This window comes from Trachypithecus francoisi, unplaced genomic scaffold, assembly GCF_009764315.1.
Source record: "Trachypithecus francoisi isolate TF-2019V2 unplaced genomic scaffold, Tfra_2.0 Lachesis_group13, whole genome shotgun sequence".
NCBI classification, from domain to species: Eukaryota; Metazoa; Chordata; class Mammalia; order Primates; family Cercopithecidae; genus Trachypithecus; species Trachypithecus francoisi.
Genome location: NW_022681458.1, coordinates 39,632,287 through 39,649,300, shown reverse-complemented (window position 1 = coordinate 39,649,300; position 17,014 = coordinate 39,632,287). Strand labels below are relative to the sequence as shown.

At 39.2% G+C, this 17,014-nt stretch overlaps 1 protein-coding gene across 4 annotated transcripts in view; it reads right to left on the bottom strand.

Annotated features, from left to right (window-relative positions):
• Positions 1-15,597, bottom strand: part of ALS2 (alsin Rho guanine nucleotide exchange factor ALS2) — an 82,814-nt gene extending 67,217 nt beyond the window's left edge. The window contains exons 1-4 of one of the 4 annotated variants that reach the window (XM_033230693.1): positions 15,288-15,529; positions 14,394-14,498; positions 3,594-3,673; positions 1,960-2,114 (exon numbers count right to left, since the gene is read on the bottom strand). In XM_033230693.1, coding sequence (XP_033086584.1) covers positions 1,960-2,114; positions 3,594-3,613 — 175 coding nt within the window. In that variant the 5' untranslated portion in view covers positions 3,614-3,673; positions 14,394-14,498; positions 15,288-15,529. Of the gene's footprint in view, positions 1-1,959; positions 2,115-3,593; positions 3,674-14,393; positions 14,499-15,287 lie in introns of all 4 variants that reach the window. The other 3 variants (XM_033230691.1, XM_033230692.1, XM_033230694.1) reach the window with 3 other exon arrangements.
• Between the last annotated feature and the right edge of the window lie 1,417 nt (positions 15,598-17,014).

Genomic DNA, 17,014 nt, shown 5'->3' with positions numbered 1-17,014 from the left:
TTGAAAAGTTTTCCTTCAGTTGTCCCAGCCTTGAAGGTATGATTCTAAAGATACTATGTTTATAGTTGAATTAACTGGTTTTTTTTTTTTTTTTGAGACAGGATCTTACTTTGTCACCTAGGCTAGAGTGCAGTGGCATAATCACAGTTTATTGCATGCAGCTTTGGTCTCCCAGACTCAAGCTATCCTCCTGCCTCAGACTCTGAAGTAGCTGGAACTACAGGTGTGTGCCTCCATGCCTGGCTTATTTTTTAAATATTTCCTGTAGAGACACGGTCTCCCTATGTTGCCCAGGCTGATCTTGAACCCCTGGGCTCAAGGGATCCTTCTGCCTTGGCCTCCCAAAGTGCCGGGATTACAGGCATGGGCAATTGTGCCCAGCCGGTTTCACTATCTTAATGAAAATATTCCAAATATCTTATTGAAAACAATAGAATTCCAATTATATTTGCTTGAGAACTACATATTTTAAATTTCACAGGACAGGTATTGAATCTAGTTCACATTATTAAAGTAAGATTGTTTTTAAAGTCCTGAATCATATAATAACATTATAATAAAACTGATATAAGACAAACTAAAAAGAAATCCATGTTTATCCCATACAACCACCAGGACCAGACTTAATCCTTGTTTCCTAGAATTTGTCTTCCTTTAATTCCTAGAAAGAAAATGCCAAATCATTATTTAATATCTCAATAAATGCTTGCAGAGCAGAAATGTATAAATTAGTGAAGTAGACGGCAATTGGTGCCCAAATCAAATCTGCCAAGATTGAGTTGATAAAGCGCCATTAAGATTAAAGGTACCTTTATAAATTATAGCATGTTTCTGTAATAGACTCATAGATTTTATAATATGTCTTGTGAATTGCTATTTATGCCTGAAAAAAAAATTATACTGCGAAAGTTCAGCCAAGTGGCTTTAAAAGCCGGCTTTGAAAACAGACTGAGTTCCAGTCCTGACTCTGACACTTCAATAGCTGTGTGTGCTTGGGAAAATGTAATCTCCCTGACTTTCAGTTTCCTTATCTGTGAATAATAATAGAAGCTACCTCACAAGGTAGTAGTGCAGATTCAGTGAGATAACACATGGAAAGGGCTTAGTATAGTATCTGGCACACAACTGCTTAACAAACATTAGCTATTATTAGCATTATTATTCTGATAGACTTAATGAACAAAAGTTATAGCAAAAGAGTCTCTGAATAGGTGACCTTTTAAAAGCTAATTTTTCATTTATTTATTACTATAAAATTTTAAAACTATAGTTGTTCCTTTTATTCTAGTTAATGGTATATTTTAAATTTAAGAACTAATCTGATTTCTGATAAGGGAGCAAGAATATATCTTGAAAACAGAAACAGTTCATTAAGAAACCCTAGGCCAGGCGCAGTGGTTCATCCCTGTAATTCCAGAACTTTGGGAGGTCGAGGCAGGTGGATCACCTGAGGTCAGGAGTTCAAGACCAGCCTGGCCAACATGGTGAAACCCCATCGCTACTAAAAATACAAAAAAAAAAAAAAATTAGCCGGGCGTGGTGGCGGGCACCTGCAGTCCCAGCTACTTGGGAGGCTGAGGCAGGAGAATGGCGTGAACCTGGGAGGCAGAGCTTGCAGTGAGCCAAGATCGTGCCACTGCACTCCAGCCTGGGTGACAGAACGAGACTCCGTCTCAAAAAAAAAAAAAAAATTAGCTAGGCGTGCTGGTGGGCCCGTGTAACCCCAGCTACTTGGGAGGCTGAGGCAGAAGAATTGCTTGAACCTGGGAGGCAGAGGTTGCGGTGAGCCGAGATCGCGCCATTGTACTCCAGCTTGGGTGATAAGAGCAAAACTCCATCTCAAAAAAATAAAAAAAAGAAAAGAACCCCTAGTACCCAATTATTCCCATACCTGACTTTCCACATTCAGGCATTTGTTAGCATTGCAGTTCGTATTTGTTAAGCCATTCTCTTCATTACCTTCAGTCAGAAGAACTCCATGTTTTACTCCGAGGGCTGCCTGCAAAACGGTCTTTCCTCCCCAGCCTGGCAATCTCTCTGGTGTTATGGGAAAGGATCCTGCCTGCCAGATATGGACCAGGCCTCTTTCTTTGGATCCTTCTGCCTCTGTTGAGCTACAAACATCAAGAAACGTAGCTTAATTGCTTCTACAATTCAGAACGGTATCCTTTGTTCTTAATACTTTTCATGATTGTACCTTTTACTAGCACAGGGATGACTGGGTCAGATAGCTGAATTAGCACCTATTTTATGCTTTGGTTATGCTCATAGGAGCCAAAGTAAAACAACTATTTATGTAAAAGACTAAAGGATGTGGGACATGGTGGCTTACACCTGTAATCCCAGCACTTTGGGAGGCCGAGGCAGGTAGATCACAAGGTCAGGAGCTCAAGACCAGCCTGGCTACTATGGTGAAACCCCATCTCTACTAAAAATAAAATTTAAAAAAATTAGCCAGGCATGGTGGCATGTGCCTGTAGTCCCAGCTACTCGGGAGGCTGGGGCAGGAGAAGCGCTTGAACCCGGGAGGCAAAGGCTGCAGTGAGCCAAGATCGTGCCACTGCACTCCAGCCTGGATGACAGAGCGAGACTCCATCTCAAAAAAAAAAAAAAAGACTGAAGGACACTCTAAATCCACAAATTACTTTTCTCCATCTAAGAGGCAAACAAAACTTGGGCTATTTTTAGAAGTTTTAGCATTTGGTAGCATAAAATTCCAAGATTCTAACTTCTCAATATATTCACTCCTTGTTTAGATATTAAAGTTACAACATGCCCAAGTTGAAGCCTTATCATAAAATTTTATAGTAAGTAAAAAGTACTTGATGAGAACAATACGAGATACAGGAATTCATTTCACTGTATGTTGAGTTTAAGTGTAGAATTGCTATTTAAACTTTTAGGAATCAAGTTTGTAACAGATATCAGTAAAATCCTTCATGCTTTGTTCAAGTTCTAGCTAAAGAATTCTACACATCTGATGATTTTGGTTTAAAGAATACAAAACACACAGCTGCACAGTAATGACCATATCCTAATTGCCCTCTTCTAAGAAAAGGGCATGTTAAGATATGTGCCACCATTGGTAATACATTTTTTCAGTTTCTTTTTGCTAGAACACTGATGCCAAAATTTTAATGAGGCACAGAAACTCTTTTGAATAGCTAGGAATTTCTCTACGTTTGCTATATAATATTCCCTTACATTATAACTGGACATAACCATGGTTCTATAGGAGGAACACTACATATTTAACCTTCCTTTTAGATATCTTCCATAACTAGTTCTTTAAGGATGGAAGATGATTAAGATTAGCAAGGCTACTAAAAACCTGAAATTATTTGTGAGGGAAAAATGGCTATAAGCACTTTAAAATGATGAAATGAAGACATTTAGTGCTTCTTACAAAGCTTACAACTAAGTAGCCTTTTAAAAAATTTGTTTTATCTTTACCAATCAACTAACTACAAATGTCACTATTCCCACTTAACAACCATCAACAAGAAAATTAAAACGAAGAGAAGCTACACATATGTGAAGCTGTTTGCTATGTTTTCCTAGGAGGATAAGAGAAAAGGAAGAGATGGTTTTACCTTCTCTTCTTTGAGTCCATCGGTCAGTGGGAACACTCCATCACCAAATCATTCCTTCTTTACAGAAAGTCTATCAAGACCTAAACAGTACAACACAAGTAAGGAAAAGAGCAGTAAAAGAATATTTTGCCCCTTCAGACATTAAAAAAAAAACAAAAAACACACAAACAAAAAACAGCCCTCTAACAAGTGCACATTCACTAGGAAATAAATATGCTGTAAAACTATGTAAACTATTTCCTATCTTGCCTGCCAAAGTCAAACATAGGCTGAGCCTGCCCACTAAGCTTATAAAAATGCCCGTTGACTGTCAAATGTAATGTCAAAGGAAAAGACTACCCACAATTAAGCTGTACTCTTCCAGGCAACAGATTTTGTTTTTTATTATAAAGAAAAAAGTTCAATCTGAAAATCAGTATGTTAAATACAAAAAGCACATACACATTAAGGTTACTTTTTAAATGCTCTATCTGGAAAGCATGAAGACTTAAATACCAATTAACTCAGATTTTCTAAAATCTCTTCAGTAATGTATCTGATTCAAGTAGTTTTAATTTATACTTTTCAGTAGTGCACAAAAAATTATGTCATTAAAATAGGAAGTTTTCCACTTATTGGAAGAAGGAACATTTTCCCCAAATCACCTTCAATTCAGACCAACATGCCTCACAACTCAAAACGGTTGAAAGAAAAAAGTCTGAACTTTAAATCAGCTGTTTTAAAATCCACCTTTAATAAAAGGGAAAATAGCTACATGAAAATTATGGTTACAAATATCATAACCCATGAGTTTAGAAACTCAATATTTAATAAAATAAGAGATAGAAAAATAAACAGAAATGCTGAGTGCATTTCAACTCAGAAATCTACATTTGTAAGGGTATCAAAACACATGAAAACAAAAGCAGTTAGGTCTTATTTGTGTAAACCATAAAAATACTGGGGCCAAATTTGTGGTGTTTCTGCAAAAGGATATGGAATGGTCACCGTGTTCTGGAAACAGCCCATACTGGCAGGAGCGATCTACGGTCCATCTGCTTCCTCCAGGTTGCCTGTGAATTCTTACCATTTCCCATCTGTACATCTGAAGAAAATTACTTTCTACCTAATGCTTATTTTAGAAAGATTATGAATCATTCAAAGTTGGAAGACGGATACTATGTTAACAAGAGATATATCTGAATAAATTTAATAAATGCTATTCATTTAATAAATACAATTAAGTGCTACTATGCTTTGTCCATGATAGTAATTAGCCTTTGGTAAAATGCACAGTTCATGGTGTACAGAGAAATTCTGCCACCAGATCTAATCTGTGCTTATCTATCACAGATCATGGAGTTACTATGCCCTTGATTAAATTTCAACAATATGTAGCGGAAGCCAGAAAATTATTCTATGAGGATGTGGAAGCACACAAGCACACCTTACTTCACACAACTGACACACTATATGTAAATGGAATTTTGTCCTACTGACTAACAATCAAAAATGTTGAGAATTTTTTGATAAAATGAATCAAGTCAACCTTTATTCTCTCTTAGTGCCAGATTTTTTAGTACAGTTTTCTTAAAGTTGGTTATACCTTACTCAATATTATTTATCACCACCACTCATTTTTTTAACCTAAATGGAATTAAAACTCTACAAACTATTTTTACAACTTTCTCTTCTTACTTACATATAGGGCAGGCCAAATAACGGTCTCCAAAGGTGTCCAGGTCCTAATGCCCAGAACTTGTGACTATGTTATCTTGCGTGATACTAATCAACTCTCCTTAAGATAGAAAGATTATCCTGGTTATCTAGGTGGACCCAATGTAACCATAAACATCCTTAAAACTGCAAGAGGGAGGCAGGAGGAGAATCAAAGAGACATGATGATGGAGGCAGGGTTAGAGGTGATGCTACACTGCTGACTGGACATGGGAGAAGGCAGCCATGAGCCAAGGCATGCGGTGACAGGTAGCAACAGGAAAAGGATTCTTTCCTAGAGTGTCCAGAAAAAAGCAGCCATGCAGAGACCTTGACTTTAGGCTACAGGACCTGTGTCAGACTTTCAGCCTACAGAACTTGAAGGTAATATATGTGTGTTATTTTAAGCCACTAAGTTCGTAACAATTTGTTGCAGCTGCAGTAGAAAACTAACATACTATTTCATAGACATCTTTTTATATCAGTATTTACAGATCTCTTTTTTTTTTTTTTTTTTTTTTAATGAGACAGAATTTTGCTCTTGTCGCCCAGGCTGGAGTGCAATGGCGCAATCTCAGCTCACTGCAACCTCCACCTCCCAGGTTCAAGCAATTCTCCTGCCGCAGCCTCCCGAGTAGCTGGGATTACAGGCGCCTGCCATTACACCCGGCTAATTTTTATATTTTTAGTAGAGACAGAATTTCACCATGTTGGCCAGGCTGGTCTCGAACTCCTGACCTCAGGTGATCCACCTGCCTTGGCCTCCCAAAGTGCTGGGATTACAGGCATGAGCCACCTTAAGCCACCATGCCCAGCCCCTATCTCATTTTGTTTTAATAGTGTTTAATATGTTTGACATCTTCCAACAAGATATGGATGCCTGAAACTCAAACAGGGCAATGAAGAAAAGAAAACTGATTGCTGAGGAAACATAACTAAAAAGGAATATTGCAACTAAATGTAGGGAGCTCATGTTATTAAAGTTTTATCCTCACATACTTAAGTAAGGGTGGTATTTACCAATTCTATTTAACCTAACATTCTTTCTCAATTATGTATCCATCCAGGAAAAGAAAGTAAATGAAAAACTTTTGTCTTTCTAATATTTTTATGATTGTCTCTCCAGGAAATCTATTAAGACTAACCTCAACCAGTCAAATAGCATTCAAATTTCTGTATGTTGTTTCATTGCTTTAACATTTTAAGTTTTTATAAAATTGCCTAATCATAAGACTTCCTCTGGGGATATTTCTTCCAGAGGAGCTTTAAGGTCTTTACATTCTTTAAGAGGGGCAAGATCCTTATACTCTGCTGCTTTTCTTTTGTTACAGTAACTTTCCTGCACAGACCTGTTAACCAGCTCTGATAAAGAAGCCATGGGATGCTGCATAAACAGCATTTACTGTGGGACCCTCTCTTACCTTGCATGGCTTCTCTACAGATAAATGGCACCTCCATAAAATGAGCAAACCAGACATCAGCCTTCTGAGCCACAGGACACAGCTAGATCCACTTTAAAGTATACCACTCTATCCTTCAAATTATCATCTCCTTCACAGTGATATGTAAAGTAATTAAACCCCAGGTGGCCCTTTAAACAAAGAGCAAACCTGGCTTCTTAATAAAGTGATGCCACTTTTAGACTCCACTGGATACACACCCTTCTGTTATATCTAACAGAGAAACAAGTTTTCTTGTATAAGCCCCAAGGGTTTTGAATAAAGGACCAGGAATCTATATTCAAAAACAACTACTATCATTTTTTAGTAGAAGTCTCAAAACTTTTAACTATTTCATACTTGGTTTCTTTTATGTACTTTGAACATTTACTTCATTTTGGAGAGTACACTGGAGAGTTGCATTGCTTCCAGTGGGACAGTCTACGGATGCTTTCATGTTTTTTTGTTTGTTTTTTTGTTTTTTTTTTTTCACTTTTGAGACAGTCTTGCACTGTCGCCCAGGCTGGAGTGCAATGGCGCAATCTCAGCTCACTGCAACCTTCGCCTCCGGGGTTCACATGATTCTCCTGCCTCAGTCTCCCGAGTAGCTGGGATTACAGGCGCACACCACCACACCCAGATAATTTTTTGTATTTTTAGTAGAGATGGGGTTTCACTATGTTGTCCAGATGGTCTTGAACTCCTGATCTTGTGATCTGCCCACCTTAGCCTCCCAAAGTGGTGGGATTACAGGTGTGAGCCAATGTGACCGGCCAATGATCTATTTTAATGACAATGATTTACATTTGTTTCAAAAGTTTTAAGCCAATTTTATGGTGAACACTCATGGAGCACCAAAATGAATTTTTGCAAGGAATATCCAGCCTGCAAATACTCAGTCGGCTCATTTTTTCAATGGAGGAAGGAAGCCTGGATTCTTAAGTTTCATACAATGCTGCTAATTTGGTGAAGAAGAGGTGAATAAATGAGAGATGCTCTGGAGGCAGAGCAACTAGTACTCGGTGATTAGACAAAGGTGGGGGATCAAGGAGAAGGAGGTATCAGAAATGTTCCCTGGTTCTGCCTCAAACAGCTGTGTGTTGGTGGCTCCATTTCCTGAAATGGGCAAGAGTGAGGGAGACAGGATTCTGAAGCCAAGATAAGATTCTGGTAGGATAAAATTTATTTTTAAATTCAGCATGTCTGTGAGAAACCCAAGAGTACATATCAAGTAAGCAGTTAGAATATATGAGCATGGAATTCAAGAGAAAAGTCTCAGCTGCTGCTAAACTTGGGAGGGCATATGGATAATGTTTAAAAACAAGACAATGGATAATGCCATTGGGGTATATGGAAAGAGAAAGGAAAGCACAGGGTCAAGCTTTAAGGAGCTCCTGCGCCTGGAAGTCGGATAGGATGAGGACTGGACAAAGAGGACTGAGATTGAGAAGTAGTCTGCTATGGGCACATGAAAGCAAAGGAAAGCACTTCAGGGAGGACGTCAATTAGGTTAAGGCAGCTGGGGTCTTGTAAGAGAACTAAAGTGTCCATTGGATTTGCCAGCACAGGTAACTGCTGAGCATGGCCACAACCTCAGTGGTTTGTTTGGGCACTGAAAACCAGATTGAAGTAAGCTGAATATAAATGGAAGGTGACAATGTGGAAATATCTTTATTTTCAATGGGTGATCCTTTTGAAAAATGTTGAAATGGCAAACAAAGAAATGGAGTGGTAGCTGAAGGGGCATGTGAAAATGAAGGGTTTTCTTTTGCTGGAGGTTAGCGGGACAAGAGGAAGCTGAACATGTCTGCACGACAAAGACTATGATCCTGGATAGAAGGCTGATGAGGACAGTGGGCAGAGCTAAAGTCATAGACAAAGTGAAGGAGGATGCCATCCAGAATACATGTGGAGGGATGTTTGTTTGTTTGTTTTCCATAAGAAGAAAGGTCTACGTTTTTGAAAGAAGAGAGATCACAGGTACAGATATAAGCAGAATTATAAATTTTGTGGTGGGAGGATAAGGGTTCCATATGATGGTACCTGTAAGTGACAAGGACTTCACAGTATGCATGTTGTATAGTCTAATCTCCTTCCTGGCTCTACTCATTCTGTTTCTTTATTTTATCCCACCCTGCTATACATTTTTGTAAGCTGCTTTAAATCCTTTTGGGAACAAGGCAGGATATAAATAAAAATTTTAAATGTGGTACAGAAATGTGTTGAGTCTATTATCCCAAATGCAAAGAGAAAGTTAAATCATGCAGGATCCTACATATTCATGTCTACTAAACTATTTTCTGGATAAAATCTTTTTGGCTTAAATCAGTGAAAGGTAAATTTGTGAGTTGTAAGTATAATAACTTTCAAATGCTTAAATTTCAACCACTGAAACCACATGTATTTTTTTTCTTCTACTATGTTCCAGGTACTATGCTGGTCTAAAATTTCCATCAAAGCAGAGTGACAAATATCGTATTCTCTAGTACAGCCCAGCAGCTTAGTTCTGACATATAACAGGCACTCAATAAATATCTGTAAATACATGAGTTTCTGCCCTTAAGAAATTTCCATACTAATATGTTCTCTTTCACATTAGAATAATGGCTCTCCATAGAGTTAGACAGTACCCTTACGGCATAAGAAAGCTAATTTACACTAGCAAAGCTGGGCCTTCCTAGTCTTATTCTCCTGTCTCAAATACTGACTTAAAATAGTAAAACAGTAATAATTGTAGTTATAAGAGTAATGTCAATCAGTGATTAGAATGACAAGACATTCAGATAGAAAGGCAATAAAAATAATAGGGGAGTAAACTGTATCATAATGCCCTGAACGGAATATAGACATAGAGTGAAGGGTGACTTGGATACAAAATTACCATAGATTTCATGTAGCCATTAACACTTCCTTTTAAAAGTCTGAGTTGGTTACATTTTATTACAATGTAGTAGAGTGACAAGAGATTTGGATACAAAATTACCATCAATTTCCTATAACCATTAATGCCTCCTTTTTAAAGTCTGAGTTGGTTACATATTATTACAATGTAGTAAACCAGAGTTTACACTTTGAATGCAGTAAACAATAACAGAGTCTGGTATTTTACACATGGTAAATGCTTAATAAATAATTTGCTTTTAGAGGCTAGGTCAACATTTACACATGGATTATGGTAACCTTTGACTCAAACACCTGACTTACAAATAATCTATACACCACCACCAACTGCTACTTCCTGGATATCCTGCCACTGAGGCCTTCACCAACCACTGTGGAAGGTTGAGGAAAACTCGCCTTGCACTATAGCCTTGGCCAGCCAACCACCAAGAAGGCCACTTTGAACCCCACACCTCTCAGCCTTAACTGCTGCACAGAAAGCATTGCCCGATACCAGTATGGGAGCCAATGAGCCTTTAAATCTTGACTCAGAGTGAGGGAATTCAGTAAATTAAGGCATTGGATATATTCAGTAGGCTGGCCTAGAAAGCTACTTATTAGTTATAATTTTGTTACTAATAGGATATGCAGCAAGTCACTGATTCAAAATATATTTTAAGCTCCTGGAGGTCAGAGACTATGACTTATTCATTGTATACTCTTGTACCCATAATAATCATTCTGAACAAGCTGGTTACATTTAAGCGAGTGCTTGAGTGAAAGATACAGCCCCTGATTTTCAGTTCTAATCCACAGACTTCCACGCTATAGATTTCTAGTGCCTGTAATAAAATTCAGTATCAGATACAAAAGAAAAAACTGTCTTCTCCTAATAGAAACTCTCATATATAATTTGCTAAAGGTATATCCTAACAATGAAGTTACTTTTATCTCATGTCACTTTAAAAAGGGTTAAACAACTCAGAGAAGTGTTCCTTTCTCCCTTTCTCCTTATACACAGACAGTTTTTGGTGCAATGAGAAACAGGAAGACTTTACAGTCTTTTTTTTAATGCCTTGCTAATTTCATGCTGAAACTTACTGAAACTACACTCTCCTGGTTATGAGGATCCTCTAAACAAGAAATTATCCACAGTGGAGTGGGGTGAAAGTGTGTAAACTTGGTACAATAAGTTCCCAGCAATGCCCACTTAGCTCTTTTTTGTACCCACTCTATATTATTAAACACATTTTTCAGGATTATTAAATAATAATCCCACAATGCATTGTGATGAATATTATAATACTAATAACTGAATTTCAAATTCCCAGGTACTGCCACTATTTGTGCCTATTATTACATGGTACAGAGAATGTCCTGGTAAGTCCTGATACAAACTACTTATTCTCTTAATATTTGCAACTACCCTCTTATTAAAATGGCCACAATTTTTTAAAGGCAATATTAGATTTACAGTTCAAAGTATGATGACTTCTTTTACTAACTGATAACACTTAGTGCTTAGGATCATTCAGGGGCCACATAACCAAACAGGAAATATACATACTAAAAAATATACATACTAAAAACTGGTGATACAAGTTTCACTTACTTCAATAGTGCTAGTAGCAGGTATTCTTTATTAGAAATGAAAATATTGTTTAACTCACAAGTTTAAATACTGAGGTTACATTAGGGATCAGCTACTAAATGTTTTATTCATTAGTCAACCATTTAACACATTGTCATCGGGTTACTTAGTAATATCTACAGAGACAATTATTTTCTTTGAGTAATAACTAGGATACTCGCATTCAAGGTATAAACTCAAGGTAACTACATTGTAGTAAAACGTAACCAAGCTAAGCTTTGTAAAGTGTTAATGTTAATACTACACAAATCTGTAGTAATTTTGTATCTGAGTCACTCTAAGTCCAAATTTCTTTCAGGGCCTTATCATACAACTTGCTCCCCTATACTTCCAGAGTTCTTGATTGGTATATGCCTACATTTCCCAGATATCTCTAGAATGTTAATTCCCCTGCAGGCTTCATGTCCTGAAGAAAGCATTTTCCCAGGAGCACAAATAGCAAAGCAAAACTGACCAAATAATTGGTCTGTCTCCTCTCCTTAGAAAGGCTTTACACAGTGGAGCTGCACTGGTACATTCCTTTCTTACTGCAGGGAGAGAAGAGTTATTTTTCCACAGTCTCCTAAGTTGAGGGTACAAAGTAAAATAAAGCAAGCATATCGGGAAATAGCCCTGATTATAAATAAAAATATTAAAGTGCTAGTTTCACAAACTATCTTAACTATACATAAAACTGTAAAAATAAATAACATATGTACTCATCATCCAGTTTTAACACATATTAATGTATTTTCATATTGGTTTCGGCTCTTTATTTAAAATACAAGAAAAAATAAGTAACAGAGGTGAAGAAGCTCCACTCAGAATTAGTTACTATTTCTAAAGTAAATGTATCTCATTCCCACGTTTTTATATTTACTTTTATGTACTTTCATTAGATATACACATATCAATAAATAATGCATATTATGTTGCTTTTAAAGTGTACATAAATGCATCTTACTGTATAAATCCTTTAGCATTTTGCTTTTTTCACCCAGTATTACATACTTGAGATGTACATATGTTGGAAAGTATAGATCTAGCTCATTCATTTTTATGAGAAGATAGTATTGAATTGCATGAATAAACCAGTTTATCCATTTCCCTACTAATCTTTACAGTTGGATTGCTCTACTTTATTGCTCTTTTAAAGAACTGCTATAATCATCCTTGCTATATGTTTGCTTAGGCAATTGCCCCAAGTTACTTAAGATCTTGGCTCTACAAAAATTTAGGCTGTGGAAGAAAAAAAAATCCTGGAGTGAATGTCAGCCCATCCGAATGCTATTATTGGGTCTAAACCACTCCCTTCCTAACAGGGAGGCCACGTGAACTGAAGAACTGTGTGATGACTCAAAAGAAAAATATTTAAAATGTGATAATTAAGGGAAACATGAGATGATCAATTTGTGGAATTAATGAGACGAAAGCTGATCTTCTCTCTGGACATAATTCATTAACAGCTAAGCGAACCTCTGCCAACAAACCCCAGTCTTTTCCTCATAGGTGTTGAGAAAACTGTAAATTTTCTTCAAATTTAGAAGAAATATACGATAGCTCCAAAAACTACTATCTCACCACTACCAATTTAAATATTTTTCCCTCTACCCACTTGGATCAATCAGTTTAGCTACATGCAGGCAAACATCAAGACATAAGCTATAAGCTAAAGAAAGCACCATCACATATACAGAGGAATAAGAGATAGGGAAAGAAAATTAAATGCAATACTAAAAAGAAACAAGCCAGAAATTGTTGCTATTTTATTGGTGATTACCTAACATTTTCTTAAGGACTGACACCCCACAAAACCGAGTACTTTCTTATTACTGATAACAAAATTGTTTGGGCATCAATGAAGGGTTAAGAGACAAAAATCTGTTAAAATTCTACCAGGAAAATTCATATCCCGCATACACTTGAAATACGTGGTAGATTTAATGCCACCAAGTTATAAAAAGAGCTAAATGATTTAAAAGTCACAAATCCTCACAGCATGCCTCTGAGTGAGAAAGGTACCTCACAGTACCCAAAGCAGGCCTTCTTTTACACAAGCTTAAAAATCACCACTCTGCCTTTCTTCCTAGTTTTTCAACTCATACTTTACCTAGTCTCACATTAATACATAATTGTAGATTTTTACAAGTCAGTCACATTTTTGAGATTATCATTAGTATGGACCCAGCAGCTACTGCTTTAAACCCAAATTTTTCATGAAAAGGTAGGAGATACCACCTAATTACAAAAACACTACATCAAGACTCATTGAAGTTCTTAGCATACCCTTTGTGTCTTTAACAGTCAAAGTGCCCAAAGTAAGTGTTTCAAACGACAGCCCAAATTCTGAAAAACTGAAACTTGGAGAGAAGGGATTCCTGTTTATATTATGTACATTTAAAAAATAAATGGCCTGTATAATGCCACTCAAGTTTTGTTCTTTTTCCCAGAATTACCTGTTTGGTATTTCATTTTTCTGGATCATTTTCAAATTTTAACTCTGTTAAACAGTTTTGACGTTTTCTTGCTATAATTATGAATTTTAAATCTGCCAATACTGGTCATAGTTTAGAAGCTAATAAACTCGAACCAAGTATGGATTCTGTCAGTATCTTTTTCACATTAAAATATACTTATGGAATACCAAAATTATTACGGAACAACTTGAAATCATATTTTATAGCTACTTCCTTAAAATATTCAGTTCCCTTCCCCATCACTTAGGAAAAGAGTCAGTTTGGATCATGATGTAGTGGGAGGAATTAATTATAAAAATAGCTAATATGTATTGAATACTTACCATAAAACAGGCACTGTAATAAATATGATACATGAACCATTACAAGAAAAGGTACTGTCATCAGGAAAACATTGTTAACCCCAATTTAGAGACAAAAGAACTGAGGCAGAGAGATTAAATAACTTGCCCAAAGTCAAAGATGTTAATGGATGTGACTCTGGGCATGTTCAGATGCAAAGCCTAGAATCTTAACCACTATGCTTATGTTATTAAGGTTAAAACACTGCAGTTTACTGCAAAAACAAATTTTTCACTGCTCTAAATTATTCATTAACTCAAAGGTCAAGCGGTCACTCCAAATCATATGATAAATAGGGGGAAAATGTGGGACTAATAGGTTTGCTGAAGTTTCGTACCTGCTCAGAATAAACATATCACACAATTTTATTCCGTACAGCCAAATATAAGGGTAACTGGGCAAAGATCTTCATTTGGGTACTGCAGTCAGTTCCTTCTCCATCCTAAACCAGAAAGAAAGCACTGTACTCAGATATGCCACTTCGACAAGAGTGTTTTTCCTCTTCCACCATCAAAGCCCTAAGCAATAGATAGTACGATTCTACCCGCCTGTCTTCAAAGCAGTCCTATTACCCGAGGACCAAGACCAGCGTCAAGGACCTGTGTTATTTTCCTGGCTTCGCTTCTCAAAATAACTTATCTTCTCCTCTTGATAAATCACTTGATACGCTCAAAGAGTTGCCTAAACTACTAATTTTTCGTATCAAAGCCGTTTTCTTTCTCCGTAACCGCCTTTTCAAGCAACCCTTGGTCCACTCTTCAACCCGATTTGCACCCTGTGGTAAGGCCGCCAGGGACACTCAGCAGGGTTCCCGGCCACGGACCGCAGTTTATCAGCTCAGCGACTAGTGTGGGCATTCAACAAATTCTCATGAATGAATAGCTGGAAGGCAGCGTGGGTGGAGGCGGGAAGAGGGGGGCTGAAGGAATTTCACGCGGTTGAGACCACAGCAGCAGCGGCGCCCAGTCTGGGGAGGGAGAGACTGTGGCAAGTGGGAGAATCTGGGGCCAAGGCAGGGGCCGCCTCGGGTGCTGCTGGACCGGCAGGCACAGTCGATCGCACGCAGAGCTGGGAAGATGCGGGCGCCGTCTCCGCAGGCCCCCACAGCGCGCTCTCTGGCCTCGACAACAGCCTCTGCCTAGCTCCCTGTCCCCGGCCTTCCGCATACAAGGGGTCGCAGCCGATAAGCCCTCCTTAGCCAATAGCCAACCCGGGACCCGCGCTCGCTCACCTGAAGCTCCACCGGCAGCACCGCGCTCTGCATCCGGCGCGATCCTGGCAACCCCGTGGGTCCGCGGGATCAGCTGATTCATGGAGGGCGGGGCCTCCGGACAGGGCGGGACTGCAGGGCGACTAGCGAAGGTAAACGCGGGCGCCGGGGAGTTTCTTAGAATCCGAGCTCCTGGGAATTGCTCTTGGGAGACTGTCGACGGCGTCTGTTGGGGGACAAAATTACTGAGAATGCGTTAGGCACTGCAGGCTACGTACTTGGGAACACAGCCCCTCCCTTAGGTTAGGGCGGAGCTATCAGTCCTGGGATGTGCTTTGACGATGACGTAGAATAGAGTCGTCCAAGCCTAGCTACCCGAGCGCTTCCATGGTAACAGGCGGTGGTGAGAGTGGTTGGGAGCAGCAGTCGTTTGTTACCACCTCAAACTGCAGGGGCCGGAAGTATGCAAGTAAAAAGGCTGAAATATTTTCACACTGCCTTTATGGACCGTACCCTAACGGTGGTCGCTGTTCCCGCCCCCGCGAATGACGTCATCGCCTCGCGGCCCAGTTGTGCCATTGTATCCGCAATGTGTAAACTTACTGGTTAGTTGCAGCCCCGAAAGATGGGGTGGGATAGGAGAAAATGAATTGCCACTCCAGTGATTCCCGTAGGACTCCCCAATATACAATCAGTAAAATCAGTTTTCTTGTCCCGCGCAGTTTCATAACACTGTTTGTCGCAGCCACAGGTCCCACCCCACCTAGCCTGTACTCCCAAGTCCTCCCATGATTTTATGATTTTCCAGAGCCACCACTCATGTCGCACAGTGGGTGCAAACCTTCTGCTGCTAGGCATTGTGCCATCGCTGGACCTGCAAACCTGCAAATATTTAGACCATCAACGACAGATGTGTACTCAGGTTCAGAAACTCCTATATCATACTCACCAACACCCTCAACTCAATTTCCTCCCTGATCCTTCGCCCACCTGCAAAAAAAAACTGTTAGTCTGCAACAGTTCACCCAACCTGCTCACTCCTGCATCGGTGCGGAAAATCACACAACCCTGAGAATTGGCACCACTGCGAACCAAAAGTGTCCAACTTCAGTCGGGACTTCCACATGCGACTACGCAATATTGCTGAGCCTAAAACAGTCACGTTTACACATTGCTACTCAGATTATCTCCTATTCCCCTCCCCTACTGTTCCCAGCCCTCGCAGTCTTCTAACCTCTTGTTGAACTCACCCGCTTTGGTAAAAATAAAAATAAAAAACTTTGTCTCTTACATCTCTGAGGAAAGTGAGACCATCAGAGGTGAATTTCCTTAAATCCCAAATTCTACCAGCCACTACCACAAAACCTACCTTCAACTAGTTTTGTTTTGTTTTGTTTAGATGGAGTCTCTCGATCTGTCTGTCGCCCAGACTGGAGTGCAGTGGCGTGATCTCGGCTCACTGCAACCTCCGCCTCCCAGGTTCAAGTGATTCTCCTGCCTCAGCCTCCCGAGTAGCTGGGATTACAGGTGCCCGCCACTACGTTCGGCTAATTTTTGTGTTTGTAGTAGAGATGGGGTTTCACCGTGTTGGCCAGGCTGGTCTCGAACTCCTGATCTCAAGTGATCCACCTGCCTCGGCCTCCCAAGGTGCTGCGATTACAGGCGCGAGCCACCGAGCCCGGCTCCTTTTCACGGAGTCCTTTTCTTCTCCCTCTTTCTTCTTAGAAGAGGTGTTCTGTCCTCTCAAG